The sequence below is a fragment of the Lepeophtheirus salmonis genome, chromosome 8 (genome assembly GCF_016086655.4).
Source record: "Lepeophtheirus salmonis chromosome 8, UVic_Lsal_1.4, whole genome shotgun sequence".
NCBI lineage: Eukaryota > Metazoa > Arthropoda > Copepoda > Siphonostomatoida > Caligidae > Lepeophtheirus > Lepeophtheirus salmonis.
Genome location: NC_052138.2, coordinates 7,212,867 through 7,238,388, shown reverse-complemented (window position 1 = coordinate 7,238,388; position 25,522 = coordinate 7,212,867). Strand labels below are relative to the sequence as shown.

At 30.6% G+C, this 25,522-nt stretch overlaps 1 protein-coding gene across 8 annotated transcripts in view; it reads left to right on the top strand.

Moving 5' to 3' along the window:
- The window catches only part of LOC121122478 (calcium voltage-gated channel subunit cacophony), a 107,154-nt gene that overhangs the window by 5,040 nt on the left and 76,592 nt on the right, over nt 1-25,522 (top strand). For 7 of the 8 annotated variants that reach the window (XM_071890267.1, XM_071890265.1, XM_040717476.2 and 4 more), the window contains exons 2-4: nt 10,854-11,051; nt 14,290-14,395; nt 15,445-15,584. In XM_071890267.1, the coding sequence (XP_071746368.1) occupies nt 10,854-11,051; nt 14,290-14,395; nt 15,445-15,584 (444 nt within the window). Of the gene's footprint in view, nt 1-7,562; nt 7,926-10,853; nt 11,052-14,289; nt 14,396-15,444; nt 15,585-25,522 lie in introns of those variants that run through there. The other variant, XM_040717472.2, reaches the window with a different exon arrangement.

Sequence of the window (25,522 nt, the reverse complement as noted above, 5' to 3'; positions counted from 1 at the left end):
TTTTTTTGAAAAAAAAAAAAAATGTTAATAGCTATTATTTTTTTTAATTTCATTTTTTTTTAAATTTTAAATTAGAAATTTAATTTCTAATTGTTTTCTTTACATATTGCAAAAACCAAGCCCCGCAAGTATAATCCTGTGGATGCCTCTGTTATTGCATCAACCTCATTCCAAGTACTGTAAACCCTTTACTTAATATATTTCATTTCATTTTTTGGTTACAATTTGTACAAGTTACAACTTGTACACAACATATATCTATACAATAATCCATTGAAATGGGTATACAATATGATGCCATTATTAAACTAAAATAAAGATAGTTTAATATTTGATATTATCTTTGCATTATCTCTCACAATTAATCTCTCACTTAAAATAGATATATATCAACATTTGACTAAATATTTTCCTTATTCGCCGACTTGTTGCTGCTTTCTTCCCAGTTCTCTCCCTCTCTAACAGTGTGGAGAGAATCAAAAAGAGGGCGCTTTTTGATTTACTAGTGATGGATATAGTTGATAGTTGTACTATTATCCTTTTATGGAACATGAATGACGCCATCTATATGAATTCTTGGTATCTCTCTGAACAGTGTTTTAACGCATTATACAGCTATACATTAAGGTGTCCCAAAAAAACAAAATGTTTAGGAATCATGAAACCTGTGCTGTTTTATTTTGAGGTTTTTCAATATCTAACTCACATAACAACAGTCATTAAAAATTCAGCTATCCCTGGAGGTTTAAAGATTTATTCGATTTTGAAGGGAAAAAATGCTACAAATTTTATGATTTCAGAAACTGAAAACTTTATATTTTAGTGAATATGACTAGTTCCATGAATTATATTATTATTTTGTTTGACCTATACTTTCATTTTGATACAACTAGAAATCAATATTTTACTTTATAGTGATTCAAACTATTATTTCTTAAATACTGTAAGTTCATTTTTTTTTTTTTTAAAACTTCAAAGTAGATTATGGGCAAAGTTAAGGCTGCTACTAAAAGCTGAACGTTGAACAACCAGCTCTTCCGTAAGGTACCATTTGTGTCTTAGAAATGCATCAACTGCAGCAGTAGCTACTTCCTGATCAAATTTGGATAGTTTAATAGCAATCTTTTCTACAGCATTGATAGTATCATTACGTTTGTCTAGTTGTTCACAGTAGAAACTACTTTACTTGCATGAAGTTGACATGTCTTCAAACGAGCTCTATGAATAGCTCCTGATTTTATAACAAGGCTTAACTCTTATGCATTTCCTAGTAAAGTCATATTTAGCTCTGCATACTCCAAATAATCATCTCGGGAAAATTATTTCTTATTAAGTAATACATTATATAGTTCCTTGGCTTGCTCTCTCATGATGCTCTCAACTGAATCGTCCTCAATATCCAACGTTTTAACAGATTTTTATTTATTTCACACACCTTCTTTCTTTTTTTAAGCTCCAGAAACACCGGATTTAGTGAATTTTACACTTATTAAAAATAGACTCCCATGCAGATTTAATTATTATTTCTCCAATATGATGCCTACAGGCTAAATGAAGAAGAAGTTTTTCTAGAGCTCTTTCAAAATGAAGACATTCTCCTTTATGAACTCCAGTATTTGATGCTGTTGTATCGAAAGACATAGTACATACATGTTTTTTTATTTTCCACTCGTTTATAATATTACATGTAGCATTATCCTGTAGTTCACCAGTTGCTCTATCAATTACAGGGATAGTCAATATTTTTTCATTAAAAGAGGCCCAAGTTGCAACTTCTGCGAGTCTCTCTATATTTAATATCCTTTTTGAATCCTAGTAAATTGTTATTCCCCATTAATAGTTGGATTTTACTTCTCTGAAAGAGTCTTTCACTTCTTTGGATATATTTGTATGAGTTTCCTTGCATGCTCAGGCTGTTGATGACTGTGAAAGAACAAAATCCTAAATTTCTCCTCCACCAGCTTCAATTGTTGCTGCAATCAGCAAATTTGCCATAATATTCGAAATTTCTCCTCTATCAATGACTTTGGCTTTTTCCAGAGATGCAATAATATTTTTGGGCAAGTTCACCTGCTGATTTTTTGAAGCAAGTTGATCAGAGAGCTTTCTCTTTTTTGGGAACAAATCTAAATCTTTTTGTACTGAACTTCCAGGGTCAATCATTGACCTTTCTTCATTTGAAGGTGCTTTATTGTTTGCATTATCAGGACACAGTTATCCTATTTCGAAACGTTGCTTTTCTTCTGTTTATTTTCCTTTTTGCTTTGCTTTTCGAAGGCCTTGTCTTTTGCTTCTACGTGTACATTTTCTCCTCCTCTAAGCATTTTTAAAAACTCTATATCTTTTTGAACTTCATCTATTCCTAGAGTTAAACAAAGTATTTCTTCTATTTTGGGATTAGGGATATGTATCAAATAGCATATCTTTGTTTTTCAAAAATTTCTCAACATTTGGTAAATTAACTTCTGATGCCCTTGCTTTGTGTTTATTTAAAACTTGTCATTTCTTGTAGTACTTGATCTTGTGCACAATCTTTTGTAACTTTTAATGAGTTTCACCTTTTCTGAAAGAATTGGATTTCCCTTGCCTGGTATTTGATTGTAGTGTAATAAAAAAATGCTTTATATAATGAAAATATTTCAACACTGGGCCAACTGTTGGTAAGGTTGACGATTTTATATTTCTGTACGGAATTTATCAGCAGGTTTAACTTTAAATGTACTTTAAATTTGATAAAAATAACGCAAACTGGTATATTAATGCAGAAAAAGGCCTAAAGTATACAAAAATCAATCTAAAGTATGAAATAAAAATTATTTTAAAAACACTATAAAGTAAAATATTGATTATTACAAATATTTATACTTAATATTTAAAATTCACAAAGCCCATTCAAAAGGACTTCATCCACTAGGACGTTCCATCATATCCGGCAATGAGTCTATCACTGAGAAATTAAGCCAGTTCGTGAATTTTCATTCAAAAGCTCTCATAAAGTCTCAAGAAACCTTAAACCAGGATACACCAGACTTCTTGAGATCCATCAACGAGATGAATGAAAGTGAAACTCTTCCCACAAATGCAACATCTATCTCCATTGATGTTGTTGGTTTATATAGCAATATTCCCATTAATGAAGGAATCGACACATTTAAAGTATCTCTTCAAACTCGAACCAACAAATCAATTCCAACATCTTTTCTGAGACCATTGTTGAAACTTGTTCTTTGTCTGAACATATTTGAATTTGATTCGAAGCTCTTCATTTAGTTGTGGGGCACTGCAATAGGAACCAAAGTGGCACCCACGTTGCCAATATTTTCATGGACAAAATAGATAAAATTATCAAACAGATGACAACACAATCTTTGAATCAAAATGTTTCCAATCCTCTTTATTTTTTACGTAGATTCATCGATTTGTTTTTAATTTGGACTGGAACAGAAGAGGAACTCCAAAATTTCATGTCACAACTAAATTCAGTTCATCCTACAATAAATAGATATTTTATAAAACTATACATTTAATATTTATCTTTAATAAAAGCTATGATATTACACATCACTATATATGTATTATAATTAAGTTATAAGGGTCTAAATCAGGGATTGGCCAACTTTTGAAGAGTAGGGGGCAAAGAGCTATGAAGTATCATGACAGAGGGTCAATCAGCTATCACTGCAGTATTATGGTGGAAAATCATGTTATTGAATATATAATTGATTTTCTGGGTGTTTAGAGAAAACAAGCATTCAATATCGTTTTATTTTAACAATACCCTTATTGTTTGCTACAGGAGTCATAATAAAGAAATGAAAGATAAACACAATTCACAAGAAAAATCTCTATTTGACTTCTCTTATCTGCAATTTCCAGGTCGAAAGAATGAAATTTCCGAAGGCTCTCAACTCTCATTTTGGATTACTATACCTATATTTAGATGAGTGTCCTTAATAAGATGACAGGCCAGTCAAATTTCAGTCGAGAGCCGATATGGCCTGCGGGCCAGGAATTGCCGACCTCTGGTCTAAAGGGTAAAAAAGTACTTTGAACAATAATAGCCATGAATTACTATGAAACCAGATGTTTTAGAATTCAGATCACTGAAAGAAAAAATGTGATCAGTTTTGGATTCTGCGCTCATAAATAAATTTCTTTTTTGGCTCGAATTTGTTTTTAAATAATCAGTGCTCCCCTGTGTAATTAATTTACCTAACATTGTTCAATAAGTCCCAAAACAAACTAAGTAAAACTCAATATTTTAGCAAAATTCAACTTTATTATTCAACATAGTCTCCTCGAAGTTTGATACTATTTTTTTTTTAAATAAAATGTTTTGTCCATTGTGACATATCCATACAAGAACTCCGGTTTATTGCGGCGTATACTTTGAGCATTTTACCCGAAGTTCATACCTAAATAAAATAGTATCCAAATCAAATTAGATTTTTACTGATTATAGATGTCAAAATAATGGATAACCCAATTTTATTAATAAAATATAATTACTATTGAAACTATGCTTACAATAACATTGAAATAACAAAGCGATACAACTGTTTATGTAGATGACACTCCATCCAGTAAGCAAAGATGTGAAGCTGTACTTGGTTTCCCCTACGTCCTACTTAATATTTTATATCTAATCATACCTATAATATGCCTTGACATGATAGGCCCATGTTATTATTCGTGTAATATTAAAAAAAGAGTGAAAAAAGTTATAATTGACTATAGTTTTTATTTCTTTTTACAAATAATTACAAAATGAATATTAGGAAATAGAGTTAAATAGAAATTCAATGATAGATCCAATATTATCGAATTTTTCATTTCAAAATAGTTTTTTTTTCTTTTGGCTTATTTAATTGTATTTCTTGAGGATTTGTTTAATATACACTGATATATGTATAATATATGACTTCCCGGTATGTAAAAATAAAATATATAGAAAATAAACGTGGTAATCTTGATAATTTGGAGAATGTTTGGAAGGAAATAAGCTTAACTGTCATGAGGTTTTATTACACTAGTTGTGAGGAGACGAAAGATGAAGGAAAACGAACACAAATCCCTCATCCGTAGCAAGAACATATAAATACTAGATGGCGAATGTGTAAAATTGAACCTCAGAAAAAATAGGGTTACTTCATTTCTCCCAGCATTAAAGACCAAGTCATTATGATGAAGTGGAACATAATTAAATATAGTGATCAATGTTTACCAAACTTAACTTAATTTGACCTCATTTTGAAGTATTTCCGGTACACCAAAACTTTGACCGGATGGAGGGTAACAGTTTTTGATGGCACAAAAAAAAAATAGGATGTCATTACCAACACCTAAACACAACTCGTGATCCTTGATCATTTTGAATTTGCCCAACTCTACAAAATAGCTAACACTCTAGTGATCATGAATGATTAATTTTAAGCATTCCTTCAGCTTCGTTCCACTCTTAACATATAGTGAGCATTTTAAGTTATAAGAAGAGACATAAATAAATTCAAAATCCGACTATGTATAAGGACAACTTTCTGAGTAGGCATTGTTATAAAATGATTAGAATAAACTTAAAACTAAAACCTTAAAACAAATACTTTATAGAAAATAAATCTATAGTAAATTTAAGATTATGAATTTAATTTAACAATGGACCATACGATAATGATCTTTCATTTGTCGTATATATAATGCTATTAGCTTCACTGACTAAATTTTTTACACTGGAATGAAAAATTAAAATGGAACTTGGACAACGGAGTCTTCATAATTATGATCGTCCTTGTGGGAGTGCCATCAGTTATTGCTGCATAAAACTTTCTACTAATAAACTCAACTTGAAGAACACACTTCATCAAAAATTATTGCAACTTTTCGATGTTCTGAAGGAAGCGATTCTAAGTATGAAAAGATTAGCATACAAAAATAGCATGTACAATTTTTCTATAGATAAGGACTACAGTTTTTCTATAGCATATATGTTACTAGAACCTTCATTGAGGCTTATCAAATAATTGAAGAAATTGATACATTGAGAACATCTTTCCATTTATAAAACAAAAAAGCTTACTATCTTCTTTTTTCAATGAAACAACTACATGCAATTTTTTTTTAATATCTGAAAAGGATGCTATTTTAAAATAAGTTAATTTTGTTTTTATTAAACGAATCTTTTCATTTTGAAATATTTAAAGTCCAAAAAGACTTATGAACGTTTGCATTAGCTTCAAAGAACTAATTTTTAACCTAGTAGCCAAACCTGAAGAATAAATTCTCGGAACTTGACTTGTTTAGAGTACTATTGCTTCAACACCTTCAAATATAGATAGATCTGCATATTTATTTAGGATACAACGAGAGATAGTCTGTTCGTTTAAATTTATAGTCTTTGTATCTAAAATTGGATATAAATTCTACATTGGATAATTATATGATATTTTGGTATTACCTAGATTCAACTATGAAGTAGAATTTCATTGTTCATAGGTAGCCATCGACAAAAAATATTGTCTTTCTTTGGATTGCCGGAGTCACCTAATCTACACTTTGGAGAACATCATGTAGCAGGCATTGCTGCCAATTAATTCTGATTACTGAATTCCGATCCAGTAATAATTAAATACACAATTTTTATTCCTTTTATAGTCAATTCTTCTTTTCTACTATTAGCTAGCTAGGCGATAATAACATTTTTCTACCCAAAATTGTAGTCAGTAAATATCAGTCGTAAGTCCCCCATTATGTATGCCCCAGGTTAAACTCGAGTTATTAAATAATTATTCCATATTTGGGATGATTTGGCTATCTGCTACCAACAGATTTTGGAACTTTCCCATTTTTCTTTTTGGATTAGGAAAGGTTGCGAGATACAATGAAGGTAACGACGGGAAACAAGGTAGGCTAAGAGTGTCAGGGGGATTTTAGCAAGGGATAGAAAACATTCGATATAGTAAAAAAACCTATATATTGTAGCCCATTGGTATTATAATTAATGATATTGGCCTAAAAGATTAAAATAAATCTAAATTAATTGGTTTACAGAGATCCAAAAACAGAAATCAATTACTTTGATAGTTACATAGAGTTGTTTTTTTGTTATTTATTACTAAGGTTTAGGGTTTTATTGTATGTATTATATATTTTACGGTCAAATTATTTCTACGAAGAACGAGCGATGATTTATCCTTTTTTTTAAGGCACATCCAAGCGTTGAGAAGGAACGAACACACTTCCTCCTCCGCCTTATACATTAACAATTAACATTATTACTCTTTGCATCTCTTTATATTTTGTTTAGAAAGCGCGCTCCTTTCCAATAGTACCACCACCTCTTCCCTCCACTAATACAGTATACTCAAAACCGGTTTCTCTCCCCACCCCCCTCCTCCTTCTTCTTCCTCTGCTTTAACATTGAAAAGGGGCTTTTTCAAAATCTAATTATGAAGTATTCTCGTAGTTGGAGGAAAAGAAGAAGAAGAGAAGAAAATCCGCCTTTCTCTTTTCCAAGGAGTGAATAGGATACTCACCACCGACCGCCAACCCCCTTCTGCAATTTAATCAGTGACTTTTCGTCTCCCTGTGAGTGAGTTACTAGGAAATACTCATCCTTTAGGGGATTCACATTTAGTACTATCCGTGTTCTGACTGTAATAGCTTTGGAATCATGGATCTTTGAAACAAGAAAAAGAAGATAGAAACACTCCATTTTGACGATTTTTTTTTTAATTTCTATAAATTCTCTTTACTGGAGAGAAAGAGGAATAGAAACGGAAAGAGAGTAGTGAGATAGAAAGAAAGAACTAAGGAGAGAGATGAATCTCCTCTTCTGGATTCATCTTCCATGCAGGATTGGAATATGAATAGGAGGATCCTTTTATTGGAAACGATTTTCGAGGGATTATATGAGTAGTGATCAAGAGCGGGTGAGTTGAAGCACGTCGGAATAATTTACATGAACGTATTCGCACCCTTAACAGGTGGTTGTTGTGTCCTTGTATTTGTTGAGTCAAGTTGATTTTTATATATACCTACATGTACGTTTAAGAGTTTCTCCTTCTTTTCTTTTGCTCCTTCATCTTATTCTTGTTTCTTCCACGCTCAACTTCTCTTTGCAATCCTTCTTCTTACGGTGGTGCTGGTGAAAGCAAAAAGACACAAAGGGAAATCAATGAAGGTTATTTGATGCATAGCCAAACTCTGCGATCAGATCCAAACCTAATGTGTATTTTCATTTACTTCCTTTTCTTCTTTGATGACAAATCAATTTGGGCCTTATATTTATGTCTTTAAATTCAATAAATTGTATTTCAACATCAACAAACTTGGTTCCTTTCTCTATTTTCGTATGTTTGTTTGATAGATGATTCACCAAGTTTTATTTGAATATCCTCTTACATATATATATATTGAAAGAAGCTCTCTGATAGAGCTTTTTCATTCCTCCTTCCTTTAAACTTTTTACCATTAAATCATCCTATAATCACTTATGAACATTAGAGACTCAAAACTCCAAGTATATATCATGTTTGTGGACCATAAGTACAATTAGAAGAAAAAATATATTTTTCTTTAATAAGAATAGTTTTCCTAATAGAAAAAAATGTTTATTTCATCTACCTATTACATGCTCAAGAAGAAAACACATTAATATATTATACATACATTATATAATACTAAGAAATGATTGCAAATAATAGCTATTTAATGTTTACCTATATAGGTAAACATTTATTATAATTATGAGAGCCCTTTGTTCTATTTCACCCTCACACCGATCAATTAATTATTATCGAACTATTAATTGTTTATTATACTTAATTATAACTACTACGGCTTTTATTTTTATTATAAATAATTTTCATGTCAAATCCAGGAATACTCTGCATACATACACGTGGAACGCGCATTCTTTTTTTTCCTTCCTTTTTTTGACCAACTAATGGCTATTTTTTCTATAACCAGAATAGTGTTGAAATGAAAGAGGGAAAGAAAACCTTGTAATGATTGTCTTAAGGCAGTAACTCCCGGGTACGATGTATAAGTTTGCCCACACGTCATACTTTCCTTTTCTATTTCGAAGTTGGAGGCTGCAACTTCCGAAAGTCGAAATTCAATTATTGCAACCTTTTAATAATAGGCAATAACTTTAGAAAGAAAAGTGACGCAAAGAATATAAAACATTGACTGAAAAGTCTTGGCTTCAGGGGCTTTTTTTTAAATAAGTACCAACCGTCAAACGACAGCTGTCAAATTTATGGACAGTCTGTTCCTTAGTTTGTGAGTTATTGTTCTGAGTGTGAAACTACTTAGGTTATTGCCAAAGAATGGTCCAAAATCAAATTCGTATTTTAATTTTAAACTGATGCTGAATTGGAAAAACCCTTTTTAAACCAAGCAATGGCTTCAAACGAGTTATGGAGACTCTGAACCATAAAATAAATAAATAAAAACAATTTTGAATGAAAAAAAGTGTTGGTTTTTTTTTTTGTTTTTTGTAGTGCAGGACTTTTTAGCCCATGTGTTATTATTGAATTAAGAGATAATGGGGGACAATTAGCACCTTGGAGGATCATGAAATTAGATGGAAGGTCTCATTATATCGAGGCAGTTGTGAGTTTGTCTCTTATGGAGAATTCGAGAGTATTCAGAGGCAATCTGTAGACTGAGGAATGAGGCTGGAGGAGACCACATGGCATTGTGTAAGGCACAGCGACTTTTTTTTATGTATGTGCCTCCTCCCTCAGTCCACAGATCAACTCCAAGTCCCTCTCCTCCCTAATTCAAAATTATTTATGAGACTCACAATCTCATAATCTCCTCTAATTATTTACTTATTATTACTAGAAGGTTGCAATAATTGAATTTGAACTTACTACGGTCGCTGTCTCCAATTTAAAGATAGAAATAGAAAGTATGACGAGTACTTAAATTATTAGGTTAAGATAAAACTCTGAGCGTTTTTCACCAAACGTCTTTAGTGATCTATTTCTCACGATTAATAAATTGTATCAAAAAAAGCTTAATCTTTACTTAAAGGTTAAGGGTACACTTTAAAAAAGTTCATTCACAGTTTTGTATTTGGTGAAGGGAATAGTATGTTACAGCCTTCCAAAATGGAAGTAAAGAAAAAGAAAATTTGATACTTTCTTCCGTATCACTACGACCAATGTGAAAAGTTGGAGTAGGTGGCCAAAAAAAATGTACTGTTTATTGACCCAATACAGTATCGAATACAATAGCAAAACCGTTGTTCCAACGATTCTGTTCTTGTAATATAGACGTTGAAAATGTCCATAAAATAATGGAAACCGTGGAGTTAGACCGGCATGTGAGCACTCTTTCCATTGCCCAGGAACTGATAATTAGCCAGAAAACCCCTTTGGAAACATCTAAATCAGATAATCCTAACTAATTTAATGTTATTGTCAAAATAAAGTGAAAAAAACTATCAGAACTTTTTACTTCATTTATTATAAAATGTATCCTAATTCCATACCGGAGCTACGTGTAGTTATCAAGCTCAAAAAATATTATAGACTAAATGTTTGGACAAAGTCAAATGTTCCCTCCTCCCTCCCTCAAACAATACACGTACGCAGTGATGTTTGGGTCTTAAAAGAACTATTTTTATTAGTGATTTTTTTGATAATAATAAAATTAAATGATCAAACCCAAAAACAAAAATGTATTATTTAAAAGCTTCGTCACACGGTTGTTTTAAATAAAATAACTATTCTACTATTAAAAAAAAAATAGCCCTTAGTTGGTCAAAAAAATGAAGTGCCGTATATGGAGTAATATTCCTAGGTACAATAACAAATATATTATCTTTATGCTTATTGATTTTTCAGGTTAGCGGCTGCTGAGCAAGCGAGTCGTGCTCGTGAGGAACAAGTTGTTGTTGAGCTTCGAAGTGGTGGTGGTGGAGTCATGACTAAACGGAAAATGAAGGCAGAGAATGAGCCTGGGCGTTCTGGGCCCTCCTCTTTGTTTCTTTTGAGTGAAAAGAATATCATCCGAAGAACGACTAAATTCCTCATAGAGTGGCCATATCCATTCCCACACGAAAAATTCATACTATATAATTAATCTATTTAAAAAAAAAAGCAAGAGTCAATATTAAATGGGGTGTATGGTTGGGTATATATATGTATGTATATGAAGAGTAGACTGGTTCTCCCTTTTTTTTCGACGATATAATACAAAAATGTTTTTTGAGAAAAAATGAAAAATATAAAGTTAAAGCCATATTGATTAATTAGCGGTGGTATCCGGCATTGTCCGGAGTTTTTGCCGTCAGCAAAAAGACAAACTGAGCATTAATAAAATAAATGATTACTCCCTAACAAATATTCAGTGTGTCTTTTCTTTTTGCATGAGCAAACTCACAAGTAGTTCCTCAATGCGTATATGTTCTCTCCTCAGTAATAAGAGAATAATAATAAGAGCTTAAGAAAAAATGAAATAGTTTAACGTTATGAGCCAGGGAGTACTTTAGCTCCGTGATAAACTTCGTCTAAAGTTACTTAAAGTTAGACATAAATTATTTATGTACTGCGTATAGCGCTCACGTTTTCCCCACATAATTCATAATATAAAATTTAGACTTTCGTTCAAAATGTTTTTTCAAAAAAGAAGCAGTCTACTAAACAGTATGTACAGGCATTATTGGATTGCTTTGTTAGCTCATGAAAGTATATAAAGTAGATAAATAAGTAGGGATTATCTCTTTATAGTTGAGTAAGGGTAATACATAATATATGTATATATATTTACCTACATTAAACAACCATATAACCATATTGTATATGGACCATAGAACGATCAGAAAAACGCATAGCTGATATTTCATTGACATATGCAAAAAAATTCCATCAATAACACAAATGACATAGGGGCGTCTGAAGGATTATACTGTTTGGTGGAAAAATTTCAAAAATTCATAAATATTCATAAAAAATTAAATATTTTGGGAAAACATTTTAAAAATTCATAGCTATATAAAAATAAAAAAAGAAGAAAAACAATTCAAAAAATTTAAAAATCCACTTTTGTTCAGAAAAAATTAAACTCTTATAGCAAATTAAATTTCAAATATTAAATTTTTAAAAAAAAATTTCAAAAATTCACTGGTATTTACGAAAATCTTAATTTTTCGAACAAATTTCAAAATTTAAAATTTTTAGAAAAAAATTACAAAATCCATATTTATTAACAAAAAATTTCAAAAATCAATAGCCAGGGACAAAAAATTATTATTGTTTTTTAAATTTCAAAAATTATATTTTTTTTAAGTACATTTCAAAAGTCCACCGTTTTTTTACAAAAACTTTAAATTTTTGAATTATTTGTAAATATTAAAATTTTTAGAAAAAAATACAAAAATCCATTTTTATTCACAAAAAAATAAATTTTTTGGAAAAAAAATTACAAAAATCCATTGTCATTCACAAAAAAATATATATTTTGGAAACAAATTTCAAAAATTAAATTTCATACATTAATTTTGTTTTTTTCACTGCTGCATAATTTGGCTGAATGACTTCTTATTCAACCACATAAATCTTCCAAAACCCCCTTATATTTGCGTAAATTTTTTTCATCCTGCCCAAAAAATTGACTAGTAAAAAGTAAAATTCCTTTATTTAGGAGTGGGACTAAAGCCCCTCCAGCCCACTTTCTGCGGACGCCCCTATGACACTATGTTGCCATATTGTTCACCTATTTATTTATTCAATATATGAAAATACTAAAATGTGATATTTGAATTAAATCTTATCAGTGGTTCACGTTGTTACCTTTATAGTATCACTCAACCTTTAATAGAATGGGTTAAGTCAATATACATAAACGTTGTTATGTACCATAATTACTACATCATCTCAATGAAAAAGGATTGACATCAACAATGGCTGACGTTCTATGAAATTAAAGCTCTATACTGATGTTGAACATACTCTTGGTTTTTTTTGTATTTTTGTAATTAATTACATACGTGTTCGATTTTATTCTTACAAAAAAGAAAACAAATACCTTTAAGGTAATCTGTAGAGTAAAAAACAAACAAGGTGTAAATAGAAAAATAAAAATACATAGGTATAATATAAATTTATACAGGGCGGAGCAGATATCTTCCTTTTTCCAAAAAGGCTATAAAACTAGTTTTAATAATGAAAAAAGTTTTTTTTTTTTTTCATTAGTAATAATAGTACAACACATTTAGAGCTTTGTTTTACACTCTTTTGAAAGATAGGTGACGTCCCCCATCAGGGGCGTCAGGAGGAAGAGGGCTGGTGGGGATGTACCCCCCCCCCCCAATGAATGAATTTTTTATTCTAATTAGAAAATTTAATATTTGAAATTCAATTAAAAAATATATTTTCAAAAATTCAATATTTTGAGAATAGCTTTAGACTTTTGAATAAATAATTTAAATAAAATTATATTTGACACTTAATTTTAGTAATTATTTTTCTAATTTAATTTTTTGTGTAACAGTTCTAGATTTTTGATAAAAAAAATTCTAAAAAATTTAATTTTTAAATAACTATAGATTTTGAAGTTGTTTTTTTTGTAAATAGCTGCACATTTTTTAGTTGTTTTTTTTTTTTTTCAAAAAATTTAATATTAAATTTTTTTTTCCTAATAATTTAATCTTAATTTTTTTTTTTAGAAAGATCCCACATCTACATTGAAACTTTTTCTAGCTAGAGTCTGATTGCAATCCATTATGAAAAAGGAAGTTGTTGCACCCTGTATAAGAAATGACAGGGGCGTCCACAAATATCAAAAAAAAAAAAGATTCTTCAATTTTTTATTCCAAAATAATTAAATATTTTGTAAACATCTTTAGATTTTTGAATTTTATTTCCAAAATGTTTTTGATTTTTGGAAAAAATTCAATTGTGCATACCTGTGGATTTTTGAAAAAAAATTCCAGGAAACTTAATTTTTGAATTTTTTTTTTTTTTTTTCCAAAAAGTTTAATTTTTGAATTTTTTTGGGAATAGATATGAATTTTGAAATTAAAAAGAAAAGTTAAAATTACAAAGTCAAGCCCCCCAAAAAAAAAAAAAAAAAATATTATTATTATATATATATATGGTTCTGCGGACGTCCCTGAATGAAGTAGATTTTAGTGATATGCATACGTGATTTAAGTAGTTCAGCATACAAATTTATTGATGCATGTAACTGTACAATAAGGAGTTATACCTATATAAGCACATATATAATGTAAATACAAATATTTATAATAACTGTGAAAGTCCCTTAACTCCGGTGCACTCTGTTCGAGTACACTGTACTCTTAACAATTATAGCTAACTGCATTGTTCTTGCACTGGAAGAGCATTTGCCAAATGGAGATCGAACCATCTTTGCGCAAAAGTTGGTAAGTAATGATATTTTATACAATTATAATTTTATGAATTAATGGACTATTAACATTATTTCTATGGTCAATATTCATCTTGAAACACATGCATACATATTATAGTACACATGTAATTAATAATTATCTGTCAAGAGCTCTTGAATGAGTATGTTCAAAAGGATAGTTACAGAATAATGGGTATTTTTTAGCAGATATCAATATTGACTTAAGAAATATATTATATGCCGGGTATAGTGAATTTTATGTACACTTAATGCAGAAAGATGCATAAAATTGAACTTAGAGTAGCTAAAAGTACTCGTCGCAATTCAATAAATATAAATTGATAGATTTTATTTGAAAGGCCATATCGGGCCAATATAAGCCTCCTACATACATCAAAACAAGATTCTTATCTATTCATAAAACTATTGGGTATATGAACTCATACTACAAATTTGAATACAATCCCCATTATTGGACTCTACATGGCGTCTCCTTTCAAATCGGACAGCTTGTTTTTTTGTTTATATCAGCTAATTTTTTTCAAATCTGTAAGATAATTAATCGCAAAAGTACAGCCAAAACTAAGAAAAAAGATGGTACATTTGTCAAATCAGGGCCTCACAATTTACGAGATCCGGAGGAGTTTTGGAGCAGAAATCCACGTTTGCAAGTGTGTGGCACAAAAATTAACTCAATGTGAAAGTCCTTACCCAGGCATTGATGACAACATGGGATGAAATCACCGATGCTCTAATATACGTGCAATTTGTAAAGCGACATGATCAATGCTGTAGTGGCTAACAAGGGCGGCTACGCGGAATAATCAATAGATATATTGTTTCTAGCCTATATGTATACAAATATTTCTTTGAAAAACGAGTTCTGCAATGATCAGAATGCTTAAATTGAGTTTCCAAGTTTGAAAGGAGTCACGCTGTGTATGGTTTTTTTTAAATAAATGGGATTTTTCATCGTCTTAATTTTTGTTAAGAATGTTTGGATATATTGATGTACCATGTCCATATATATTAATAGTATCTTATTTTTGTGTATTTTTAAAGGAAAAGACGGAGCCTTATTTCCTGGGGATTTTCACTGTCGAGGCAGCTTTGAAGATCCTTGCTCTTGGTTTTGTACTACATCGAGGGAGTTATTTGCGGAATGCGTGGAACATTATGGACTTTATAGTTGTTGTTACAGGGTAAGAAAGTCGTTTTTGTTTCTTTTTTTTCATTCTTTGTTCTGTCTTTCTTGTTATGATAGGAGCATGCACAATATTGCACATTATTTAACGGGGAAAAGATATAATAGGTTTTTTTATTTTAAAGAAATAAATGTAAAATACATCATAGTTTTTGATTGAATAGTTGTATAAACATTTTCATTTCTTTATCTTGTATGTTGAACAAGTTTTTTTTAACACTTACCAGGGCGTCGCAGGAAAAATATATATATATTTTTGGGAAGGGGAGGGCTTGGTTTATGAATTTTATTTTTTTGTAAAAAATTTGAAAAATTAAATTTTATTCAATTTTTTGAAAAAAAATTTAAATATTAAATTTTTGAAAAAAATTAAAAATCTACAGTTTTACAAATAAAGTTAAATTTTTTCGGAAAAAAATTTCAAAAATTTACAGCTATTCAAAAAAAAAAAAAATCTGAACAAAATTTCAAATTTTAAATTATTTTGAAAATAATTTCAAAAACCCACAGATATTTAAAAAAAAATATTTTTTTATAAAAAATTTCAAAAATAAAATTCAAATGTGAAATTTTTTGGACAAGAAACTCTACAATTATTCACAAAAAGTTAAATTTTATGGAAAAAAATTTAAAAATTAAATTTTCTATTAAAAAGCAAAAATTCCTTAATTTGGGGAGAGCTACAGCCCCTCCAGCCCACCCCCTGCGGGCGTACCTGTTTACATACATAATCAAAGGGGAAAAGTCGTACTCTTTCATAATTTGATTACATTTTTCCCCTTCTTAAATCGAATTTTTATAGTACAGTCTAAATCGGATGAGAGGAACAAGTCTATTTAGATACAAACATGAAAAATTAATATAACTTTCTATTTTTTTAAAGTATTTGCTAGTGCTTTTAAAAATCAATTATATATTAATTTGGAGATTTATATTTTATAAAAGTTAAGGGCTGAAATGAAATATATTGTATAAAAAAAAGGAAATGAATAAGTTCAAATTTAAATAGGTAAACAATTAAGTTTTTATATATTATTTTATCAGTCTCTTATTTATTTTTTTCTTAATAAAATTGAAAACTTGATTATCAACATATTAGGTATAATTTTACAAAAAAATGCAACAATTTTCATTAGAGTTACAGATTGTTACAAAAGTTGGCACAAACCTATAAAAAGAGTCAAAATACCCTGCATGGATACTTTGCCCACTTTGCTTCATGCCATTTTGCCGAACAGACACTTTGCCGCACAAAAAATTATAAATATAATAATAGGTTGGAGAAAAAATAATTTTGTATTTCCCACACTTCTTTTGAACGAAGGATATATTGTTCATTATTGATCACATTGGATTATAAGTTAAAATTTCGCAAAGGTGTGAGGGTATACTACAAAAGCTTTTTTAGAGTATTGCGCTTTGCCGGTTCAGTCGTGAATTATAGTGCGTCGAGTATTAAGATCTCAAAGGAAGAAATTTGCTACTTTTTACGTTTTCACTACCTGAAAGGAAAAAGAAAATTTGTGACGTATACAGGGCCGATACTCTTATTTGTGCTGTAGAACACATATTCGAGAGATTTCGTTCTGGTGTATTGGAGGTGAATGATGTAGCATGCATTGGCAGTGTTGATAAAATCATGGAAAATATCAAGATAGACCGTCATATTAGGAGTTGTAGGATCATCCAGGAGCTGAAGATTGATTATAAAACTGTTTTGAACTATTTGCAGAAGGCTGAATAAAAAAAGAAACATGAATAGGAGAGGAATCTTGTTTCGTCAAGACAATACCAGGCCTCACACATCTTTGATGACGCGCCAGAAGATCCGGGAGCTAAGATGGGAAGTTCTTATGCATCTACCCTACAGTCCGGACATGTCATCAAATGACCACCACCTGTTTCTATGGACACCACCATTGGTAGTACAAATTTGGTCTCAATAAATTTTTGTGAAATTGGTTGTATCATTTTTTTGCCAATAGGCACAAGGGCTTCTATGGAAAGAGCATTATGAAGTTGGATTCTCGTTGGCAACAAGTTATGGAACAGAACGTAACACTTCTTATAAAGCATTGAAATAAAGTGGAAAACACAAAATGACTTTTCCCCCAATTTATTTTGATGATGATTCATGTTGCAATCGTATATATTTATGATTCCCATTCATGTTACACCAATCTTAAAAGATATAATGATTAACTATTAGCCACGACATGCAATGATTAAGCTTTGATTAATTCATTATTGATTTATTTCATTATGAGGATGGTACAACAGTTGACTCGAACCTCTATTAAAACAATTGTCACACACAAAAAAAAATGACAACCACCTACTTAATAAATAAATTAGAAAGATAGAAATGCTTAAAAATGAGAAGGAACCATCATCAAATATATATGATATTTTATTCGGTAAATAGTCGGTTCGCCAAAATTGTATCTAGCAAAGTGACTTTTGGATATAGAGTTTTTGTCAAAGAGTCCTTGTACCTAAAAATACCTTCTAAAAAATCAAATCACAAATGCTTCAAAAGAGCTTTACATATTATTTTTTAACTTGCGATATACAAAAAATAATTGATATTCCATTACCTACGGTAGCTTTTATCTGGTTCTTGCTGTTCAACTTTTCAATGAACTGGATGGAATGGTACTCTACAGTAGCAATATGATCATTCATATGTATTTTATTTTATTTCCACCTTCCTCAATCCTTTGAATAGTCATGAGTTTTTTTTTTTTTTTTTTTTTTTTCAATAAAACATTTCACTAACTTTGTATAAGTCGATTAATAATTAATTAAGTAGTAAATCAAAATTGGTGTTGTCTATGTGCATACAATTAACAATGTCCCTTGCCTTGTGTGTGATTAGCTTCAATAAGGAGGTAAATGTATATTAAGTCAACTGCTGACAATTTGCTTCGTCAACACAAAAGCAAGCTAGAATGTTTTTTTTTCTTTTTTCAAAATTGATTCTTTATTAAATTTGGATTCTTTGATCAAATTAGACATAAGCTTCGAATCATCTCCTGCCATAAAAAAAATAGCATTGACTTTAAATTTACAAGTTATATAATAGTTAATAAACATTACAATATTATGTACTTGTGGTAGTAACAGACATTGCACAGAGTCATTAGTTGTCGACGAACAGATATGCTTTAATAATATACATAGAAGATAACACGCCAAGAAATTTACTCTCTGTTTTTCATGAGCACACTCCCTCGTAGTGACTCAATACCTACATCTTCTCTCCTCAAGAATGAAATAATATTAATAAAGGCTTCCGAATTGTTTTTTTTTTTTTCAATAAACGCTCCCGGATTGAGGTTTTGCTGCAGACGTTCGTTGCTCGTTTCATTTTCAAGTTGCATAATATATGATTTGGCATAAACACCGGCGTGATGAAACAACTCTTTGCTTATAAATTTATATATTAGAAGCAGTTGTACCAGGAGTAATTAGGCGTCGACTAAAAGACAAAATAACTCCCCAATAAATCCTCAGTTTTACTTTCTGTCTTTCATGAGCAGACGTAACTACTTAATACTTCCATCAATTCGTATGACGTGTTTTCTCCTCCAGATTAAAATGAATCATAAGAGTTTAAGGTTGTTTTATATATATATATGTTGGGATGACTCACGAGTACTTTACTAAAAAAAGATTTTTACATACCTGAGTTTATATATTCATACATCCAGGTAGACAAACTTTGATTGATTAATATAGATAACTATTGCCATTTGAATTTTAATATGTGTTACAGCATATATATATTTCAGGTATTTGTATTAAAATAGTCATAAATGACAATCATCTATGGAATATTCAATTATTGCATTATCATCGTCCAAACGATACTTAATTCTTCATCTCATTTTTTTGGTTGCAACTAAGATAATTTTCAAGTTAAAAGTATACGTCTTTGTTTGACTCTGAGTAGAGTTGAAGATCGACATCGGAGTCATTCCAACCTCTATGTCCTTGTGCTTATTTCCTTCTTTTCAAAGCTGCTTACATCTGAATTAATAAAACGTCATGATAACTTTTCCTGCTCTTCTCCAAAAGACATTCTTCAAATTGTCAGCCTGACCACATTCATTCTCTGTTTCTTTTATTTCTGCATACCGGCTGGACATATACTATGCATCACTGACGATAAGTGATGGAATTTCAAAAGGGAGAGGAGCAAGTGTAAATATTACCAACCCTAGACTACAGATTTACAAGGTATATCATTACCTTTATTGTATCACGCAACCTTTCCTCTAAAAAGTAACAGAAAAAAGGGCGGAAATCATCCGGTAGTTAGCCAAATAAGTCAATCATACGAATTGCTCTTTATCTCTTATGTACTTTGAGACTATCATTGTCAATTTATTTATGCACATTTTTTGTAATGAGTTGCAAATATATATTACGTTATATTAAAATCCTACAAAGTATTTTATTCCATACCGTAATACATAGTGTATTCTTGTATTAGGGGGGTACCCCCGTTAACAATCTTCGTTATTTTGTTGATAAGAAGAAAATAACTAATTGCCTATGTTTTTTCATATATTATTTTTTATGTTAGTCACCAGGATTGTGGCAAAAGTTACCGATCAATATTAATCAAAATAGGAATTAGGATTATATATGGTAACAGTAAGAAGTCATTAAATTTGGAGAGAAAATCAAAGTAACACAAAACGATCAAAATGCATAATCATCATAAGTTAGGAACAAATTGAGATATTAGGTTGTTCCGAAGTGATTGAGACTGCCTGAATAAGACAAGAAATGGCATACACCAGTTTTAAAAAAGTAGACAATCATGTGAAATAATCTCTATGGCTCGGATAACGTCATGGCAATGGTTCCCCCACCCCCAAAACTGCCTGGAGAGCTCATCTTCTTTCGCTAAAATCCTCACCCGTGTAACACCGCGTGCGAGGTATTCATGGCTATAAAAATCGTAATCCCAGAGCAGGTGGTCCAGCTTACAGAAGAAAAATAAGTCACAGAGATTGAGATCGGGGCTGTAGGGACTCAGTTTGATCGTTTCCAGCTTTCTTTGCGTTAAGAACTGCCTGGTGCCGTTGGCTATGTGGGGATATGCGCTATCCCACATGAGCAGAAGTTACTTCTGGTGAGTTTTGTTCTTCTTTAGGGTGGAAAATCGCTTTCTTGTTGTTTACGTCCTGATCAGCACTCCATCATCCTTAGTTTTGTCTAATATTTAGCGAAACAAAGTACGATAAAAAATTGTGAGTCTCCATGTTCAGCAACAAATGTAGAGACATGTGCAAATGCGGTACTTCGGCATTAGCTATTTAGTCTCTGAATAACTTTGGAATGTTTTTCAACCATAAAAATTAATGAGAAAATTGATACTGGTGGAACTTTGTAGCTAACTATTTTCCTTTCCCTTCAAACGCACCTATCTCAATCATTTTGGAACTGGTTAATACATAACTCTATTTGAATTTAGAGAGAGGTTTTTCGCTCTAAAGAGTACCCATTCTATTTTGATCTTGTATTTATGAAGAAATAAATGTATCAATTTGTCGCCATGATGAGCATTATTTTTAAGAATAGGTAGTAGCATTTGAATATTTGAGGAACTATTCTCTAATTGAGTAGTTATTAGCTGTGGTATACCACATTCAATACAAATTATAGTGGACAAATACTGACCACAAATATAGATATTTATGTATGGTAGTCATACAGTATGCAGTACACTTTTATCCCTTCTTTAATTGCAATTATTGAGTACATGATTAGAGTTGACAGTTAGCTGATTGTATGTACATTGTAAATAGAGAGAAATTCTTCCTCAGAGTGCTTCTCTCATCTTATTAATTGATGCGTCAATTAATGCATTTCTCTATTGGAGTAAATAGCTAGTTAATTGAAATATTAATTGAATTATTTCCTAAAGTTACCTCGTGGAGCTAAAATGTTTTTCCCTTTGTTTGTTAGTCACCTGAATTATGCCAAAAGTTGCTCATCGGTTTTGATCAAACTTGGTACGAAGATTATATATATCTATGGTCACAGTAAAAGGTCATTAAATTTTGAGAGGTAAAGACAAGGTAACACCAAACGTAAAAAATGCATACTCGACCATAACTTTGAAACAAATTGAGAACCATCACTCAATTGGATTTTAGGCGGAGGTTTTGTGCTCTACGGAGTGCCCATTCGAGTTTGATATTTTTTTGAAAATGTTGAGAAAAGATGTTGCTAGAAATATAAGATTTCGTATTTTCAAAAAAACAACTTTTTAAACAGTTTCCTGAATGTTTGACTCAGTATTGTTTGAGCGCGGGTCAAAGATGGAGACCAACAAAGAGAAAATACACGGTATTTTACTTTTTTTTTGGCAAAATTCAAGACAGTCGGCTGAAAATGTGAATTATTTGGTAGGTATGATTTTAGGCCGAATCCCTTTTTTAAATGAACTTGCAATGTATACCTTATATGAATACGTACTTTTTTGACCGATCCATCATCGATAGATGGTGAGAGCAATACGTATGGTACTATTGAACTATTGATACCATCAGCTCCCTTTTATATGATTTGGTGTGAGAAACTGTATGACTGTTATATAGTGAAGAACTTTCTACATTTAAAGTAGCATTAATACAGTGAAAATATCATAATTATATTTAAATCCATTTAAATTATATATATATTTGAACGGGAATTCTACATACAAAAAGAGATGTTAAAACTATAACTACCTATTAAAGAATGAACAAAGAAGAAAAAAGAACTATAGCACCAATCGTTTTTCCTTTTCTTATCTTAAAACAGTTATTATTATTTACAATTTGTCCATCCCTAATCATGGCTTCCAAAGGATAGATTAGATTTAATTAGTTGGATGTGTAACAAGATAATCAATCAAGGAGTGAGGGAAATAGAGTACCTGATATATATTTACCTAGTATATATAAATAAGGACTGGACATAATAGACCATGAGGATTGAATATTTAATAAATACAGTCAACGTACACAGAAAGAGGAAGGGAAAATAGAAAAAGAATTGTCATGAAATCACAGCACATAATATTTTAAAGAAACACATACAAACATAATGATCAATGAAGTAGCTCTCTCTCTCTCTCTCTTGGCATTTAGGTCCTGTGTATTTATGTACTAACTGTATATAATATGATAATTAATTCAAGGTTTTGCATGTTTCTACATACAAAAGGGAACAAGCGACTACATATACATATGTTGTGGCCTGACGACTACAATAGGATACTGAAGAACTACTGAAGAGTTATTTTTAAATAGATATATTTAAAGCTGTTTTGGTAATATAGACGTAAAAAATGTCGATAAAATAACGGATATTGTCGATTTGGACAGGACGGTGAGCACTTATTCTATTGCACAGGAACTGAACATAAGCTAAAAAACCGTTTGTAATCATACAAATCGGATAATCCTAACTATGTTAATTTTATTGTCAAAATATAGCGAAAAAAAGCTCAAAACTTTTAACTTGACCTATTATTATCATTATTCTTGAAGAGAGAACATATAAGTATATAGTGTAACTACGTGTGGATAGGAATTAAAATAAAATATAGCAGCTTAGGAAAAGGAAATACACTCTTCAGTTTGCCAACTCCAAAAAAACGGGCGAGCTAAGAAATATACCCAATTAGCATCAATGGTCATGACGATAGAGGAAATGATACTATCATGGAAGAGGTTTTTGTATTTGCTACCTTGAATGCATCTTCCTTTCATTCTTGAAGAGAGAGCATATAATACGTCTAAACTATAAAGTGTTACCACAAATAAGTTTGCTCATAAACGACCGAGTAAGGCTGAAGAGTTATAAACGCAAGTTGGCCACAGAGTAGAATTGAGGGTCGACACAGCTGCAATTACTGCCTAAGTCATTGCTAGAACCGGAGCGGGGCTTGTGTTTATTTTCATTATTTCAGTTTTTTTGCTTGCAGCTAATTTAATTAAATGTCATGTCAGCTAAGCTGCTGTTCTTGAAAACATTCTTCAAATTGTCTGGGCGACAAAGTTAATTTTCGGTTGTATTTTTTAAACATACAGAGGGATAGTTTATTTTCATCTCTGTTCATGACAGCGAATCTGCTCTCCTCTCCAAGATTCTTACAAAATTGTCAGGGTTAAAATCCTTTAAATGGATTTACATCCCTAGTAATATCTAAAAGGTAGAGTTTCTTTAGTAAACACATAATATAAATTAATAAATGGGAATGCGTAGCTTCTAAACTTGTTTCTCCTATATTTTCTTTGCAAAATTATTGACTCGAGTCGATCCTTAACAATTGGATTATATTCTCTCAAATCAACTCAATACTACATATAAGTAGGGGGGCCTTAAAATCAAATTCAATTTTAGCACTACTTTTATGATGCAAGAACATACTTTAAGCACTCTAGAAAAAATATTTTTTAATTTCAAGGCAAACTTTAAATTGTAACTTCTGAATCTCTTTACAAATAGAAAAGGTCTTTAAAAAAGTCATTTTCAAATGGCTATAAAGGTCAAACAAAGCCCTCTTTCGAGACTGAAACTTAACAAACATAACTGATTTATTAAAATACCAAAAAGATCGAATCAGCAGGTCCCCCTAAAAATTAGACACCTAAATACACACGCTAAAATAAAAGTTAAAAGAAGTTGCCTTTTTTGTGATCTTTGACTTCTTATATGAGCTTAAAACTGTACTATATTAATTTAAATGTTATATAACTATTTATATTTTGCTATAAAAAGACTTTAATGATCACGTCATTTGCTAGTTTCTTATTATTATTTTGAAAATAGACTAAAAAATACCGATTCAATGCTGAAAAAGTAATTTTTAAGGGGTAAGGAAGGGTTTTGGGGACGATTGTTTTTTTTCTACGAAAATAACTAGGATATGTAGTCAATAGAAAAGTTGGCCTGAAATTTAATTTTCTCATTCTTAGTTTATGGAATTTTTATGAAAAAAAAATCCAAAAATTAAATTTTTGTAAAAAAAATTTTTTAAATAAGATTGCAAATAGTTTTTTTTTTCTAAATTTTGTTTAAAAATCCACAGCTATTCCTAAAATATTATTTTTGTAGAAATAATTTCAAAAATCTACAGCTGTTCACACAAAATTAAATTTTTTTGGAAAAAAAAATTTAAAAATTAAATTAACTTTCAAATATTAATTTTTTGCAAAAAAAAATTCAAATATTATATTTTGTACACAAAAGCAAAAATCCTTAATCCTTAATAAATCCCCCCATTATAACAAAAAAAGAACACAGGCCCAAATAAATATACCAATTCACATATCGACAATGAAAGAGAGAAAAAAGCCTGTCATCCATTACATACGACATAATAACAAAATGTAATATGAAGGTACAAGAATATAAATTATGGCATTTATGTCGCAGTTTTCTCTTTTATTTATCATGAAATTATCTTTAGTCTTATATTTATTTATACGTACATACAATGCCATGTTGGTACATATGATTATATACTTTCAAGGCATGTGATAACTCATATCAATTCTTAACAGAAAGAGCATTAGAAGAATAAAAGCTAGGGATGTCTCGGTAGTGATGAAAGTCATGTGTATTTTGGGCATGTTAAAAAAAAAAGAAACAAAAAATCAAGATGGTAACCCTGACCATTTGAAAATGTTATGACGAAGACCAGCTTAGCGGTCATACCGTTTCATTAGATCAACTACAATCAGCTGTGAAGAGGGAGGAGATGGAAATAAAAAAGTACACGGGCAAGAATTACTCCGATCTCGATCTTCAATTATGCTCTGAGCTCAACAAAGGACTTACAATTATAACTCCCCAACAAATCTTCAAGGTTACTCCCTGTTTTTTATGAGCACACACACACGAATATATAATGAGGTTTTTAATATA